Raw genomic sequence first — 15,653 nt, forward strand, 5'->3', positions numbered from 1 at the left:
TTATTGCTCAGTCGATAACCTAAGCCATAGACCACTGAAAATGAGGGACGTACCTCGACCAAGACTCGTCATACCAAAAAGCCAATGCAGCCGCAAGTAACATTGGAGGCTGTGTGTAGAAACTTTCGCCCGATTTGTTGGTCAAGATATAAGGGCTGGCAGGCATAGGTTGAAAATTGCGTTTTCTCGAGCTTCAAGAAAGCTGTGGACAGGACGAAACCTGCATCATGACAAGGCTTCTTGTGCAGCCCTGATGGCTAGTCTTTGGTCATCGAGGTACGTCCATAATTTTCAGTGGTTTATGCCTAAATTTCGTCTGTCTTTGTAGACAGAGCTATTATTTAGAGCGAAGTTGGTTTTTAAATGACTAGAGGGCGGATCTGAAAGTGATGTTTGAGCCACACAATGTCATTTTCATGTGATTTTCATTTTCACGAAACAAAGTGACGAGAAATGAGAAAAAGTGTTCCTATTTTGGTATGAAACAACCTCCCTTTGATGGTTATGGTTGTAAAACGTAAAGTAGCATAATCACGTGAAAAAAAATGTTGATACCCATCAAAACATTACACTATTGACACTGTTAGTTGCTCTGCAAGTTTGAGTAAAACTGGACCTACCTGGATTTCTTATTCCTCTGCAAAATTACAACCATTGGCCAGTGGAAAAAAAAGAACCACCATCTTTGTTGTTTCAGCCTGTTTTATTCTTTGTTATTATCAAGCCCAGAATACTGAACTGTTAGATACTCGGTTTTGTACACATTTTGACATAATATTTGCCTTACATGAATGGATATTCTTAGAATCACAGTTACAACCGAATTTCTTGTCTTTTCACATCTTCCTTCCTGGTAGAGGGGCTAAAATTTGCAATAGAAAACACTCATGGAGGCGCTATCCACTTCTCCTGTTGTGTGGAGAGCTCATTTTCCCCACCTTTAACTTCATTTTGAAAGAATTAGCCATGTGAGGTTGTACGCGCACGAAATATGTTTTACGCTCTGCACTTCAGAGGGCGCTTTGTCACTCAGCCTCTACCACATAAAGAGACGATTGGTCCAACTCCTTTTTATTTAATCATTATGCGTTTGTGTTGTTTTTGGCTAATTCTATTAAAATCTTATTTACAATTAGTGCCCTGGGTCACATAATGTCCGGAAAAGAAACTGCGTTCAAGGCAAGGCAAGAGCAGTTTATTTAGCAATCTACCGTGCCTCTTCCCGTTTTCTTTGGTCCATGTGACGTTGCAAATAAGGGCCTTATTGATGCCGCCATTTCAGAAAGGAATGAACTCAACCAAATTTCCATGAACTCATATCACAGTGCTATCTATGTGGGCAATATAGTCGTTCTCCAGGTCAAAATTGAAGAAAAATAGTGCAATTTGGACATTATGCCATGAAAATGTGTTTTTATTCTGCTAAAACATCAAATTATGTGACAGAAATAAACGTGTTCTACGTGAAAACCGTTCCAATCCGGCCTCTATCAATGACCTTGAATATTTCTGGGTTTTTTTTTTTAAAGATACGTGTATTTTATTGAAAAAGCCCAATGAAGATCTCACTTGAATGAGTAGTGTCTAACTAGCGAATTGTTGTTGGTCACTCTCCCTCATTCCATGACTAACTGTCGTCGAGTTCATAGGCGGCCGTATTTGGTGACCCCAGTTATCTTTTTCAAGATGGCGACCGACAAAAAAAGAAATGTATGCCGAAATTTGACATCGAAAAAGCATGCAGAGCGGTAGGCGTTAAGATCCCGCCATTTTGGAGTCCCGAGCACCAGACATGGTTTGCTCTGTGCGAAACGCAATTCTGTCTCCGGACCATTTCAACATTCACAATCAAATTCGATCATGGGGTCTCTATCTATCATGCCTTGAACTTGATATTATCTCCAGTGTCCCGAGTTCGGCTTTGATTCCACAACCATCGGATTATGATCCTTACGGAACTCTCAAGGCGGATTTGTTCAAGATCTTTAATCATAAGCCAGCCATCTCAACGTGTTTCTACTTTCTTGGATATGGTGTCAAACAGCTTGCCGATTGTTGAGCTTTATGCAACAGCCAAATCGTTGTTGGAGGAAGGGGTGGATCTCAAGGATTATTTGAAGAAAAACAAATCGATCCGCGAGCACTTTCGGAGCATTTCCGGAGCATTCGCAGGCATCGTTGGCAACATTGGTACATGTTCCTTTGGATCAGTTCTATGAACATGCTATCAATCTTTCTTCAACTTCGTCCAAGTGTGATCGATCCGCTATCGTTTTATCGACGGTCAAAACATCTTTTCTGTGCCCTTTTCACCGTCGGTATGGGAAACGAGCTCACCCTGCCTTGTTTGGATCCAGAAAAAATGCACATTGAACCCAGTGATAGAAGGCCAAAAACTAGCAAAAGGCTGTCGAACTTCCATCTCAGGAGCCTGTTCTCCTGCTTCAATTTCCAAGATCCCTTGTTCCACCAGCATTCCGTTCTTGTCGCTTTCTTACATTCCCGATTGATTTTGATCCTTTGTTTTCTGTGGATTCTCGAGCCTCATTGTCATTGGGTGCCTCATTGGAATATTCTTTGTCACTACTGTCTGTGACCTGCTAACTACTCGGGAAATTTAGTCCCTTCCAGTGGCCCTCAAATTGCCACTTTTGGGGCAATCAACGCGAAAGACTCTGTTTTCGAGTGGAGCTTTGTGGTGGCGGATGTTTACTTATTGGGGACCTCGTTGGTCTTGATCGATGCCTTGAGTGATCACAACGCCATGTTGTCAGGAATCCATCACATGACCTCTATTGATAACACTTGTCCCTACGTGCGCTGGCTTGGTCGATATCCTTCTTTATTGAAGCCCTCATTTTCCATAACGTGTGTACATCAAAACGTTCGGCCTTTGATCCAAACCACTGGGCCTCCCTGCATGCAGTTTTCGCTCGTCCCAGACGGCTTTCTAGTAAGATGAAATTCGAAATGACCCAAGCAGAGTATGATGAACTAATGGGTCTAGGAGTGATTCAGCCTTCGTCATCTCCATATGCGTCTCACACGGTTTCATATGGTACCAAAGGGCAACGCCGCAACGGCTCTTGGCGAGCCTGCGTAGATTATCGCCTCCTCCTCAATGACCGCACCGTCTCAGACAGATCGCTATCCTTTGCCTCACATTCACGATTTTTCTTCTCATTTGAGTGGGTTGTCCATTCTCTCAAAAATTGATCTGATGAAAGTGTACCATCAGATACCAATGACCGAGGAAGACTCAAGTCACAATTAGTGGAATTACAACTCCTTTTGGATTACTTGAATATGTGAGGATGGATGCCGTTCGGTCTACGAAATTCCGGCCAAACCTTTCAATAACGATTCATCGACGAAGGCACCCGTGGTTTAACGGGAGTTTCTGCCTATGTTGATGAAATTTGAGTTGCCTCCTCTTCTTCAGCTGAACATTTCCAGCATCCTCAATCTCTCTTTCGTTGTCTGGAATCATACGGTCTTATTGTGAGCTCCTTGCCCACACGCGTGTTTGGGGCCATATGATTTCAGCGTCTAGAAATGAGCTGCTACCAAATCGAGTTCAAGACATGATTGATCAATTACCCAACTCCAAACGATGTTCAAGGTCTACAAAAGCTTCTTCAATGGGACCTCTTGGCGGAACGGTTTGAAAACAATCCCTTTCGTCCAACCTAAACATCATGCACGTCATTTGAATACTTCATCGAGAGATTGGCGTTTTGCCACAGAACTTCAATGCTCATCCACCGCCATTTTTGAATGGTGATGACGATTTTGACGGGCTCTTTGACCATGTTCCACACTGCCTCCACAGGCCATTTCAGTTTTCGGCTGGCTTTTCACAAAAGTACACGTCTCAAGGATCAAATTTCAGCCAAACTAAGCACCCACATAACACCCACTTGTTCTGTTTCAATGAGTTCTTGAACCAGCGTCAGTCAGTCGTTTTTGGACTAGCAATCCATGGCCGACAGACAGAGTCTTCCTGTTATTGATATCAATAACTTGTGACGTCATGATATCTGATTTAGTGTTACCAATAATCAAACTAGAAGAAATGCATGAACACAGTTTTTCCATGGGTGGTTGCCGTAGATATGAAATATTGGAGGTCAAATACTCTTGCGCATGCTTCAACTTCTGCTATTGTATACTTCAGATCTAGAAAATGATGTTTTAGCATCAAAATGCTCACACGCAGCACGGAGGATTTTTGCGCAAGCAAAACCAAGGACGCAAGCAAGGTATGTATGCTAGCATTCATCTAGGGAGATGGTGTAGCGCAGTTGGTTAACGCGCGGCCGAGCTATACTCGGGTTCTTGGGTTCGATGCCAGGTCTCCCGGAATTGAAGGCTCCAAATTGCACCGCTATGGTGCGTTGAACTCACTCACTGTCGTACTGGATTCTAGTTCGTGTTTGTTGGCTTGGATTCAGTGCAACCAACCCCCCCACCTCTTCTTACCGCTCCGCACATTGGACCATTTCAGGTGATGATGGATCACAAATTGGATTATTTCGATCATGCTAGACCTGAACAAGGACAAACTGGATTCAGTCTTGCTTCGCTATCGCTAGATTGACTCCAACCCGCTTTTTTCTCAGGCCATTCTGACAGACATTTCCGAGCTTGAAGTGTCTCAGAGCGGTCGATATAGTCGGATATGATTCCATTCAAAATAGGACCGTTTTGCGTGTGTTTTGTTGTTTGTTATTGTTTACCTTTTGAATGACTTCTCCAAGTGTACGTATGTGGGAAGCTACTAGGTAGTGCGGCGATGAGCTAACCAGCTGATTGTTGGTTGGTTGCTCCGGTTGCTCTCCCTCATTGCATTAATTAACTCTCGATCTCGTGGAGTTCACACACGCCATACATAATCTTTGAGGAAATTGTGATAATCATGCGAGCATACCTAGTACTCGATATTACCTACCCTGAACTATCTAATTTTCAACCTCTTTTGCCTACTACATCCATTCCCGATTCATTTGGTTTGAATTTGGTTTTAATTTAGGACAGTTTGATTGGTGGTACTTTGATTTGGTGCCTTTCAGAATTTGGCAACTGAATTGGTTCCCATCTGTACGTAGAAGAACGCCCCTCCCCCCAATGTAAGATCCATCATCCTTGTGCCCGCCTGCTGCCTCCCCTTTCCCTCATTCAAATTAGGCGCCTTTTGTTTGTTCAGCCATTCAGCCATTCAGCCATTCAGTCATCAAATCAACAACAAATCAACAAATCAACAACAAATCGGTTAGTTGAACGAGTTGAACGCTTGTGCTTGTGCTTCTATGGCTGGTCTTCTTGTATATATATGCATAGTCTGTTGTCCGCTCGCTCATCATGCGTTTCTGCGTTCGCTCGTTGGTTCGTTGGGTTGTCCAACTGGTCCAACTGGTCCAAGTGGTCCAACAAGTGTTGGCAGGCAGAAAGGGAAGACAGCCAATCACGTGGCAGAAAACCCGTTGAACAACCACCAATCAGAGCCGCCCACTCAACGGCCAATCACGGGCAGCCATTCAGCCAGCCAGCCAGTTACGTGGCCGCTTTCCCCTTTTAGAGGGTAGCAGTCGTGGCTTCACGTTTCCGCCGTAGACACGCCAAGTCTTGACCGCATTTTCAAAACCCGCACCCGTGGAAACCAGTCGCATCTGGACGATTTTCCGAGGATTTCCGGATCTCCTGAAACCCGTGGTCAGGATTCCAGAGGATATTCCAGTGGATTCCAGTGGATTCCAGCCTTTGAGGACCTGTGGAGACGATGGGGCCAATTTTTTTCAATTTCAGGAACTGGGCGATGGAAGCCGTGGATTCCCCGTAGTTGCCGTTCCCGTGGAGGCCCGAGGATCAACTACGGGCTTTACCTTTCGGCCTTTGGACATTTTTGTCCCCTCATCTACCCTGGGGCAATGGAGGACCTGATGGATGGATCCGAGGAGGAGGACGACGATGAATCCGTGGAGGACGATGGACCCGTGGATGATGATGATGATGGTTATGGAACCGAGGAGGAGGATGACGAGGATATGGATGGATTTTGGAATGCCCATCGGAAAAAGCGGCGCTGGTGGAACAAGGCGTTGCGGAAAGTAAGGCGTTTTTTTGTGTTGTAACTAATGTTTAGAGGGTTTAGAGGTCAACTGTCATTTGGGTTGTACATATTTCTTTCATTTGGGGACGAGTAGAATTTTAATTGGCTTTCAAAAACATGACCTCCCTCATATTTAGATTATTTATAATTTATTTATAAATAGTAAAGTAAAAGTCCCCATGTTTTTTAATTTAAAAGATAATTAAAAAAAAAAAACACAAAAAAAAAACACAAAAAAAAACCGGTGTTGGATGCATGTGGTACCTTTACGTTGGTCACCTGGATAAGTACCCCGGATCCTGTCTGATCCGGGGAGAAACCAAATCCACATGCTTGGTTGGGATTGGGTCAGTGGTTGGGCCAATCTTCAGATACGTCTTGGATGAAGATTCTGGCCTACATGATCGATTTCTGATGCATGGGTCAGGGGGCCATCAGATCATCGAATCATCAGGTCATCAGACCGCCAGCTTCCTTGATTGGGTGAGAAACAAGGCCCATGTTTGGTTTCGTTGGGTATACCAGGACCTCCTCCTTTTTTTTAGATTTGATGGATTGACTTGTGATTTGTATGGCTCTTCTATTGATCAACCTACCTGACTTGATCAGTGACTGTATATTGCAGATCATGAAAAGATGGTTATTACACTTTGTATTGTTTCATTCAAGTCACGCTTGCCATTATTAAATGAAATCCAAGGTCTTGAATAAAGTCTTCACTCTCCAGCTGATTTTACCGTTCGACTTGCTGCTCACTCATTCCAGGGTCCGGGAAGATGTCGTCCGTCAAGCCAACCACCACTCTGTTGACCACATGGGATTGTCGCTTAATTGCCGTCAGTGATGCCCACCACCCAGACCGTAGTCCAAGCCATGCATGCTCTCGTGAGTTCGAAGACAAGCTCAGTCTCTTGCATCCAGCCTTGAAACGGCCCTGCCCAACATTGATTGCTCCTCAATCCAATCTCTGAAGTGGTGTGAAGGGATTTCACTTCAATGTGTGTTTGAGCAAGTCAAGTCCGTACTTGCCTCACCACTCAATTGGGAATATGCCAGCTGGAACCAAGACCATCCTCCAAACGATGGGTTCAAGTTCAAGGGCCTTAGGTTTGCACTCTTGCAACGCCATGAGGGTGAGTGGAAACTCTTTCAATGTGGATCTCGTTGGTTGAAGTATACCGAGAGTAGACTTGCCACCCTCGAGCTCTTTGAAGCTTAGGCATAAACCACTGAAAATTATGGACGTACCTCGATGACCAAGACTAGCCATCAGGGCTGCACCAAGAGCCTTGACATGATGCAGGTTCGTCCTGTCCACAGCTTTCTTGAAGCTCGAGAAAACGCAATTTTCAACCAATGCCTGCCAGCCCTTATATCTTGACCAACAAATCGGGCGAAAGTTTCTACACACAGCCTCAATGTACTTGCGGCTGCATTGGCTTTTTGGTATGACGAGTCTTGGTCGAGGTACGACCCTCATTTTCAGTGGTCTATGGCTTAGGTTATCGACTGAGCAATAAGAAAGGACAGAATTTGTTTGGCAGGTTTGAGGAAGAGATGAATTAATATGGACTGTAGTGTTTCAATTGGCATGGCTCCTCTTGATCGACCCGATCGAGTACTAACTAGATGTTGTAGATCACGAAAAGACATTCATTACACTTCATTTCAGTGTTGTTTCCTTGAAATCACGCTTGCCATAGGCTTCCTACGCTACACAAAATAGGGTTTGTTTACGTTTTGCACTTCAGAGAGCGCTTTATGAGCCAGCCTCTACCAATTAAAGGGCCGATTATTCTTGTTTGAATTAGCATACATTGGAGTTACTTGTTTTGATGCCATATCAAGAATAGTTTATTGCGTAATCTACCATGCCTCTTCCCAACCTCGTTTAGGCTGTCAAATATGTAGGAAAATGGGCCCCTACTATTAAACAAGATCAAAGGTCTTGAAAAAGAGTCTTTACTTTCCACTTGATTTTCCGTTCAACTTACTCACTCATTCCAGGGTCCAGGCTGATGCCCACCAAACCAAGCTCCAAGCCCACCATCAAGCCAACCACGCTGTTGACCACATCTGACTGACGCTTAATTGGCAATCAGTGATGAGCACCAACCAAGAAGATCTTACTCCAATCAATCCATGCATGCTTTCATGCTTGACCGAGTTCGAAGACAAGCAATCTTTTGGCATCCAGTCTTGAAACGCCCGGTCCGACATTGATTGCTCCTCAATCCAATCTCTGACGTGGTATCAAGTGATTCTACGCCGTAGGTTCATCGAGTGGTATGGAAAAGACCGCGTGTTAGTTTGTGTGTACGAGTTTACCCTGTTGAATCAATGGGGATGCCATGAGCGCGCCTGGCTGACTTTCAAGCTGAGATTGAACGGAGTGTGCTGTTGATACTTTCAGAGGTTCAAGCCTAGCAAAAACAAACACATTCAAGTGGTCGCCTATCTATATCTCTGTATATGCATATCTTTATTTTACCCACTTGTCGGTTTCGATAGTTTGCTCTTAGTTGAGGGCGAGCCGTGTGATGTAAAGAATGCATTGATTTGGCCGCAAAATAAACTGGTTAGAATATTATTATCACGACTGTCGTCCATGAAAAAGGTAACATTATTTTGCTCCAGTTTTCCTTCAAGCATGCATGTAATGCTCCTTAGTCTGAACTGAATGTTGAACTTCTAAGGCTCTACGGTCGGAGAGGAATTACTACACCAGAGAGGTTCCAAGCATAGACTCAATTTATTAGCGGGAAAAAGTAAATTACGTCGCCTAGGTCATGAGCACAATCACTCCAATTAAAATCATTGGATGCCACGGAAATACAGCAGAAGGATCGCACTGAACCTATTGTGAAGCGATATTCAACACTTCAATATGGCATCATCGTCTGGACGTACGAATGTATGCCATTTGGCATGGAGACAAAAACCATCTTGACTCCCTCCCCAGGTAATCATGGGACAGAATAAGCAAGAGCATTTTTCGGCGAAAGACCAAGGTTAGAGTCGAGTCTTTTTCTGTCAATTAGTCTTATTCTTAATGGATTCCTCAAAGAGCTTGTATTGGTTGAGATGAAAGCAAAAGAAGATAAAAAACTTTCCAATGGTTTGTCCCGTGATACTTGATCCATTAAGGACGACGTTGCAAACGTGTTGAATTTGGACAATTTCCTGGGCTTGCTTGTGCCCAGGTTTTTTCTAGAAAGTGTGAACAATCAATTTAAATCAAGTTGTGCAAAAATTACATTGACGTGATTTCGCAGGTGATCTTTCTTTTTAAGAATTGCTTTTCCCAAATCAACCACCATAGTAACGTTAGGGGATTTCAAAATGTTCTATTGGCCTGTGTTGTTCTTTTTGTTCAGGTCGCTATGGCTAAATGTCAAAACCAATTTTGTATCAAAAAGCTCTATCAAGTTTCCAGAGAAATACCCAAACATGTCTGGCCATTTTTCTGGCTCGTAACATCATATGGAAAAATGTGGTTTTTATTGCCTCAAAATTTTTGGGAACAAATTTAGTTAGCACTTACTGGGAAATTATGATCGGATCTAATGAACCGTTTCTTAGATATGTGGCACTTAATTGCCCAATTTTCATCGTTTTTAGTTCCCAAATGCCCCGGTTATATTTGAACTTAAATTCCAGAAAATGTAATTCAGATTTTTAATATCACAAAAGAAACGCAAATTTTTCTCCTTTTTGCATAATCCTATAGTAGGTCAAAATGCTCTTTAACATTTCTCAAAAACCTCAAAACGAAACATTTTTTTGCAAAACTATTTCAGAATCAATGAAAGCACATGGAGTGTCAAAAAATCTTTTCGAAAATCCCATTTTGTAAGCTTGCTTTTTGTACGGATAGCCTTCAGAATTCATGTGAATGTGTAATTAGTTCAACTTTTGATGATTAGAAAACATCTTTCTAACAACTGAGCATCCTGTCGTAGAGGCTTAATGTGCGTTTTGAGAGCACCTTCAAGTCCTCGATAATCCAGGCTAGTTCGAACCATGAAGTCCAACTATTCTCTTCTTTCTCGGGCTTCTTCATTGGTCAATTTGCTCCCCTCAAATATTCGTAGGCAATACGTAGTTAGTGTTGATCCGGTTGTATCTTTCAAGTCAGACTTGGACAAATTCTTAAGTAGCATTCCAGATCAACCCTACATTCAAAGACTAGTTCGGTCTGCCTACTCAAATAAAATAAAATAAATGTAATAAATAGACGAATTATAACCTTTCATTTTAATAGTACTGGGGATTACATTCCCTGTAGCGGTTAGAAAAGCCCGTGAAAAACCAAAACCCAAAAAAAAAAAAATTCGTTGGGAGACCAAATATCATATAAAGATTGAAGGGTAATAAATAGACGAATTATGACCTTTCATTTTAATAGTACTGGGGATTACATTCCCTGTAGCGGTTAGAAAAGCCCGTTAAAAAACAAACCAAAAAAAAGGATATATAACCGGGGCATTTTGTTGCTAAATATGACGAAAATTGAGCCCATAATTTTGATAAAACTAGGATCAGTTGAATAGATCTGATCATAATTTCTAAGCAGGTACTGACCCAATCTCTGACAAGTGCCTTTCCAGTTGTCATTGAATAGGTCTTTAAATTTATTTTTTGCTTTTTTATTGTTTTTAGGCAAATGCATTTTTTATTTGGGCTAGAGTTCAATAAAGCAATAAACCCAAAGTTGTTCCTTATCATTTTGCGAGCTAGAAAACTGCCAACATATGTTTGGGTATTTCAGTCAAAACTTCAAATGCCATTTTAACCACTTTGTGAAATAATAACTGGGTTGTTCGCTTCCTAGGTGTATGCAGACGGAGGAACATTCAGATATGGTTTTGGTATCTTTTCCATCTTTTGACAATAAATGGTTGAGCAATGTTTACTCACTGTGCATGGCCAAATAAACGAGAACTAGGATTCGTACCTCTTTTTAAATGAAGATTAAAGCCTTGGACATTTTCTACCTGAGCACAGCAATGGCGTTACTGTACCTGTGCATAGACTGCAAGTCTTGCATTGCATGCTTGTGCGAGATAGGTATAAATTTCCGGCACGACCAAATCCATCGCAATAGAGCAAACCGAGCAAACTGCTCCGTGTTCGTCGAGTTCCCATGTCTCATGTCGAGGTGACGTCATTGAATAACAGCTAAACAATCTCGAAGAAGACGAAGCTTGGGAATTCGCTTTTGGTTTTGAATCATGCGAAAGTTGTGAATACATTAACAACCGGTGAAAGAAAAATGAGTGAAACTGCTGACTTGCCTGCCAAGGATTCTGAGGGGTCATTTTTAGACCAAATCCCCTCCAAGACCCCAAATCACGAGAAGGAGGATGAGCAACAAGTAAGACAACGGGAAACCATAATAAAGTATATGCGTCCTTATAATGACCCTACCGTGAAAAGCAGAAAGGTAGTTGAATTTGGTTCATTCATTGAAACAAAACTCTGTCATGTCGGTGGGCGTTTTTAAGCTGCCGTTATTAATTTCAGAAGCTATCGCCATCTACTGTTCAAAAGAATGCTTTCCAAAAAGTGCCTCTGTAAAAGTTCCATGTATTTTTAGGTACAAATGTGGCTACTTTGCTGAGCGAGAATATAAATGTGATTCACTAGATTTGAATCACAAGCTAGTTTCCTATTGAAACAGAAAAACTACTGATTGCTTAAAAGTTAACTTACCAAAATGATGATGTTTAAGTACTAAAACAGCACGGGCTGAAAAGCCCAAGAATGATTGCGAAATTTACCGATATGGGCGTATCCACTTCATCGGAAAGCATGCCAACCTTTGCCCTCAAAGCGTGAATAAAGTTAAGTCCTCACCACCAAGACGTAGGAAGTGTTCCGTCCACGAGCCAAGGTTGAAAGGTCCTTACTTATGGAATTCCCGTGGTGAACGGAAGCATGGAACTCTTGACCCAAGCACTAGGTAAAAATACCTTGATAGCTCTCAAAAATGGAGAGCACCTAGTACATGGGCTTCAATTTCTTGGACCTATCTTAAGGCCTCCGGTTATAGCCCTAATCAAGGCATACAATCAATAGTTCGAACTTCCTTTATCAGTGCCTCAAACAATCATCAATTGACTAAGGATACAAATCGCAAGCTACCTCTACTCCCCACGGTCCCAAATCAGTCTCGGTTGTGTGGCATATACCTGAGCCAATCTTCAAGGCCAACAATCCTGCAAAATGTGGTCACTATCTAAATGCGTCTCTCAAAGTCGACCTCTCCTCTAGAGTCTAACTACTGATTTCTTCTACAATAGTGATGAACTTTATGTACAGTTGAATACAAATCACTTGCTACCTCTACTCCCTACGATGCTAGTACGATCTTGGTCGTCTAGGCAATCTAGGCTACCCTTCAAGGCAAACTGTACAGTTCGATCTACTTTATTCATTAAAAACATACCGCCAATCAGCTGTCTTGCTCCGGTAAGAAAGGTGGGGGAATTGTTGGGCCAATGGAAAAGGGGACATACGCATATGAAATCAATGGCTTAATAATTATTGCTCGATGTCTGGCGAGATGGTCCAACGGAGGTGCTCGGATGACGTCCACTCGACGGGATTGAAGGTCCACTAACAGAGTGACGAAGGGCTGTACTCAGACTCGGCACTTCCCAGGTCCTCTTGCTCTTCTGCACAGCTTCCTGGATTTCCTACTTCCGCACGATGACGATCTCTGTCCTTCGAAACAGTTCCCACTTCTTGGCACCACAACAATGCCAAAGTCCCAGCACTCAACAATGGCAGGGTTCCTCATCAGAGAGGTTCAAACTCTGACTTCTCTCCTCGAGCTCCAAATTGAGACTTCTGTCCTCATTGAGGGACGATGGGTAACTCTGTTCTCCTCAAGAACCAAAATGCGACTCCCGGTTCTAACATATTCCTCATTGGATCTGAGAGGGTTGTGATAGCCGGTTGTGGTAGACCGGGATTTCCTGTTTCTCCTCCCTTCAAATATGTAACAAACATTCCTCCCCCATGGCTATAGCTGGGCTGACCAGCCCCTCTGGTACTGGAGCTTTTCCTTGGCGATAGGAACGACGTAGAGATTGACTCTCACCGAATCCTAAAGCTCTTAAAGTATATCTATGATCAAGGGCTGGAGGAGCTATTTGTGATGGATTACGACGTCTTAGCGAGCATTGGGTTGGCATCTGGCCCCCAAACGGACACACGGTGGGCAATACAAGGACTTCGCAGTTTTCACAAGACGTCAACATACATTGTCTCAAAACATTTTAATAAACCCATATCAGGATTATGTACTCGATTGTGCACGGAACAGGAAGAGTATCTGAATCGTTGCATTATTCCTCTCTTGCTGATGGTGTAAAGGAAGGGAAATGAGATGGATGGTAGCATGAGACTGAAGCGACAATGTAGATAATGGACCATGTGCATCGCGTGGAAAAAATGACTAACGCGGAACTTGAGCTCCCAATGGAAGATCTTTTTTTTGAAAATAAATGCTGGAGCTTTATGAGTTCATGTTGGCTGCTTTTATTCACCCAACCTAGCTGTCCTTTTCATGTCCCTTTACCTCATCTAGACCACAAATCGCAAAGATACGAAAATACACTCTAAGGTGCCTGACCTTTACCGGGAGTCACTATTAGCTGAACTACTTGTTCCTGAAGCATTGCACAACAATAAATGCACCCCCAACTCATCTTGGAGACCTTTCAAATCCTTTATGGATATAATTTTGAGCAATTATGACATGTAAATATGAATCAAACAGGGAGTTAGTTGTACACTTTATGCTTAATAGCACGCCAAAAAATTGCATTATTTTTTACCAACAAAATTGCACCCCGAAAACCATAGTTTCATTGACTACTGGCGACTTATCTTAGACTTATATCAATCTTTATAAGTACAATCAATTCAAAAGAAAAAGATGACCACAAAATGTCGTATTTGCCACTAGTATGTTGTACAATAAATAGCTCCCTGTTTATTCCTATTTTGGTGTCAAGTACTGTAGGTAAATGGGTGTCGTATTCCGTGTGTCACTATACTTAAACAATAAATTGTTGATTAGATTATACCTTGATGAAGTCTGGCATCTTAGAGCGTATTCTTTAGTTCCTACGTTTGTTTGTCTGCACCTAGAAGAGGTAGAGCATGCTCTGCAAAGGTCCACTAGAAAACGCTCGGTGTCTGATTACCTCACCTCCATAATTGGTTTAGTTGTACGTAAAGTTGATTTGAAGAGGTCAATATCAAAAGGGTTTACTATGGACTATGAACTCGGTTACCGAACGTACATTAATAAGGACTAGGTGCATTTAGAGTTGGTGCCTTGTCCATTCCAAAATTAAAAACAAATCTATGCTACAAGCGGATTTAACCCGCAACGAAGTTGGAACTAATCAAATGGGACATCTTGTCTTTCAGTTATCCTTGGCTTTTTTCCTAACTATACACACCCTCATGGTAATCGCTGCCTACGTCATGCTACTCGGAAACCTCTACCCAACGACTTCCCTGACCTTCGTATCAATTCTAATTGTATTTACTCACCTGAGTGTGGTGGAAATGCTCCTAAGAGGCCTTAAGAAGCAGGTCTTTTCCCAGATCGCTCCCTGGTTTTGCCTCTCTCTCCTTGACGAGATCGTCATCATTGGGATGGGATCGTCTCATTTGTCACATTCTTTGGAGGAAGTCGACGGAAGCTTTGGCCAATTCATGCGAGAAAAGGGGGCACTCTTTGTCATTGGATTGGTGCTTTTTGGTGAGGTTCTTGTGATACAGTTCATTATCTTATCTTATATTATATAAGATCGGTATATGTTGAGTCATTTGATTCACAAGTTTTCAAAATTGAATTACAAATTGCACTACAAAGCTAAACACCAATGAATAGTCGAAAAGTCAATCAGGTAAGCTTGAAAGAGAGTTGTTATGCTGCTTTAAAGCTTGTAATGCACAAAGTGTTCTCTCAAAAATTGGTGTTAGTTAGGATTAAAGCAACTGATTTTAGTTACCTGTGGAGAATATAAGAGTAATCAAGACTTGCTTGCAATAACGGTTGAAAGGTGTTTTGCTCTATTTAACAACGGTGAGCAATTGATTTTTTTGCATAATGTAGTGACATGATTCTTCTTTATTTCTAGGCTTACGTGTTGTCACTTGGATTAAAATGCTTCTCAGTTGCATCCACTATAAATACCAGAAGTTATGAGGACCTACAAAGACTTCAACAAAAGTCATTTTGATTTGGCATATCCAATTTTTAATGCTGCCTATTTATGAAAAGAAAAATGTGATTTATTTTTTTACCCAAACTTAGATTGGCTTCGTTTCTTATTCAGGTTCAATCATTAGACCGTCTAGCCGTTCCGAATTTTGTTTTCTATCAGAAGGTGAAGGCTGTGAATTGTCTTTTTCCTAAGAGGAAGGCCGAATTGCTTCAAATTGACTTCCCAAGGTCTGAAAACAATCTGAACGAAGACTTAAAATAAAATCTCGTTCCTTGCCAGTACGGTGCCGT

General features: G+C 42.2%; 1 protein-coding gene and 1 long non-coding RNA gene across 2 annotated transcripts; both read left to right on the top strand.

Moving 5' to 3' along the window:
- Positions 1-6,358: 6,358 nt before the first annotated feature.
- Positions 6,359-8,699, top strand: LOC131887058 (uncharacterized). The gene is made up of 3 exons (XR_009373981.1): positions 6,359-6,592; positions 6,655-7,242; positions 8,117-8,699. It is a non-coding gene; the product is annotated as an uncharacterized LOC131887058 (long non-coding RNA).
- A 2,535-nt stretch (positions 8,700-11,234) lies between these two features.
- On the top strand, positions 11,235-15,447 carry LOC131886336 (uncharacterized). Its single transcript, XM_059234626.1, has 3 exons — positions 11,235-11,486; positions 14,558-14,894; positions 15,277-15,447. The coding sequence occupies exons 1-3, from the start codon at positions 11,385-11,387 to the stop codon at positions 15,342-15,344; spliced, it is 507 nt and encodes a 168-aa protein (XP_059090609.1). The 5' UTR covers positions 11,235-11,384; the 3' UTR covers positions 15,345-15,447.
- The last annotated feature ends 206 nt before the right edge of the window (positions 15,448-15,653 follow it).

This window comes from Tigriopus californicus, chromosome 9 (assembly GCF_007210705.1).
Source record: "Tigriopus californicus strain San Diego chromosome 9, Tcal_SD_v2.1, whole genome shotgun sequence".
NCBI classification, from domain to species: domain Eukaryota; kingdom Metazoa; phylum Arthropoda; class Copepoda; order Harpacticoida; family Harpacticidae; genus Tigriopus; species Tigriopus californicus.

Coding starts and splice junctions, on each gene's coding strand:
- LOC131886336 (XM_059234626.1), top strand. CDS start 11,385: ATGAGTGAAACTGCTGACTTGCCTGCCAAGGATTCTGAGGGGTCATTT. Junction 11,487..14,557: donor AGAAGGAGGATGAGCAACAA/GTAAGACAACGG, acceptor CTTGTCTTTCAG/TTATCCTTGGCTTTTTTCCT. Junction 14,895..15,276: donor CATTGGATTGGTGCTTTTTG/GTGAGGTTCTTG, acceptor CTTTATTTCTAG/GCTTACGTGTTGTCACTTGG.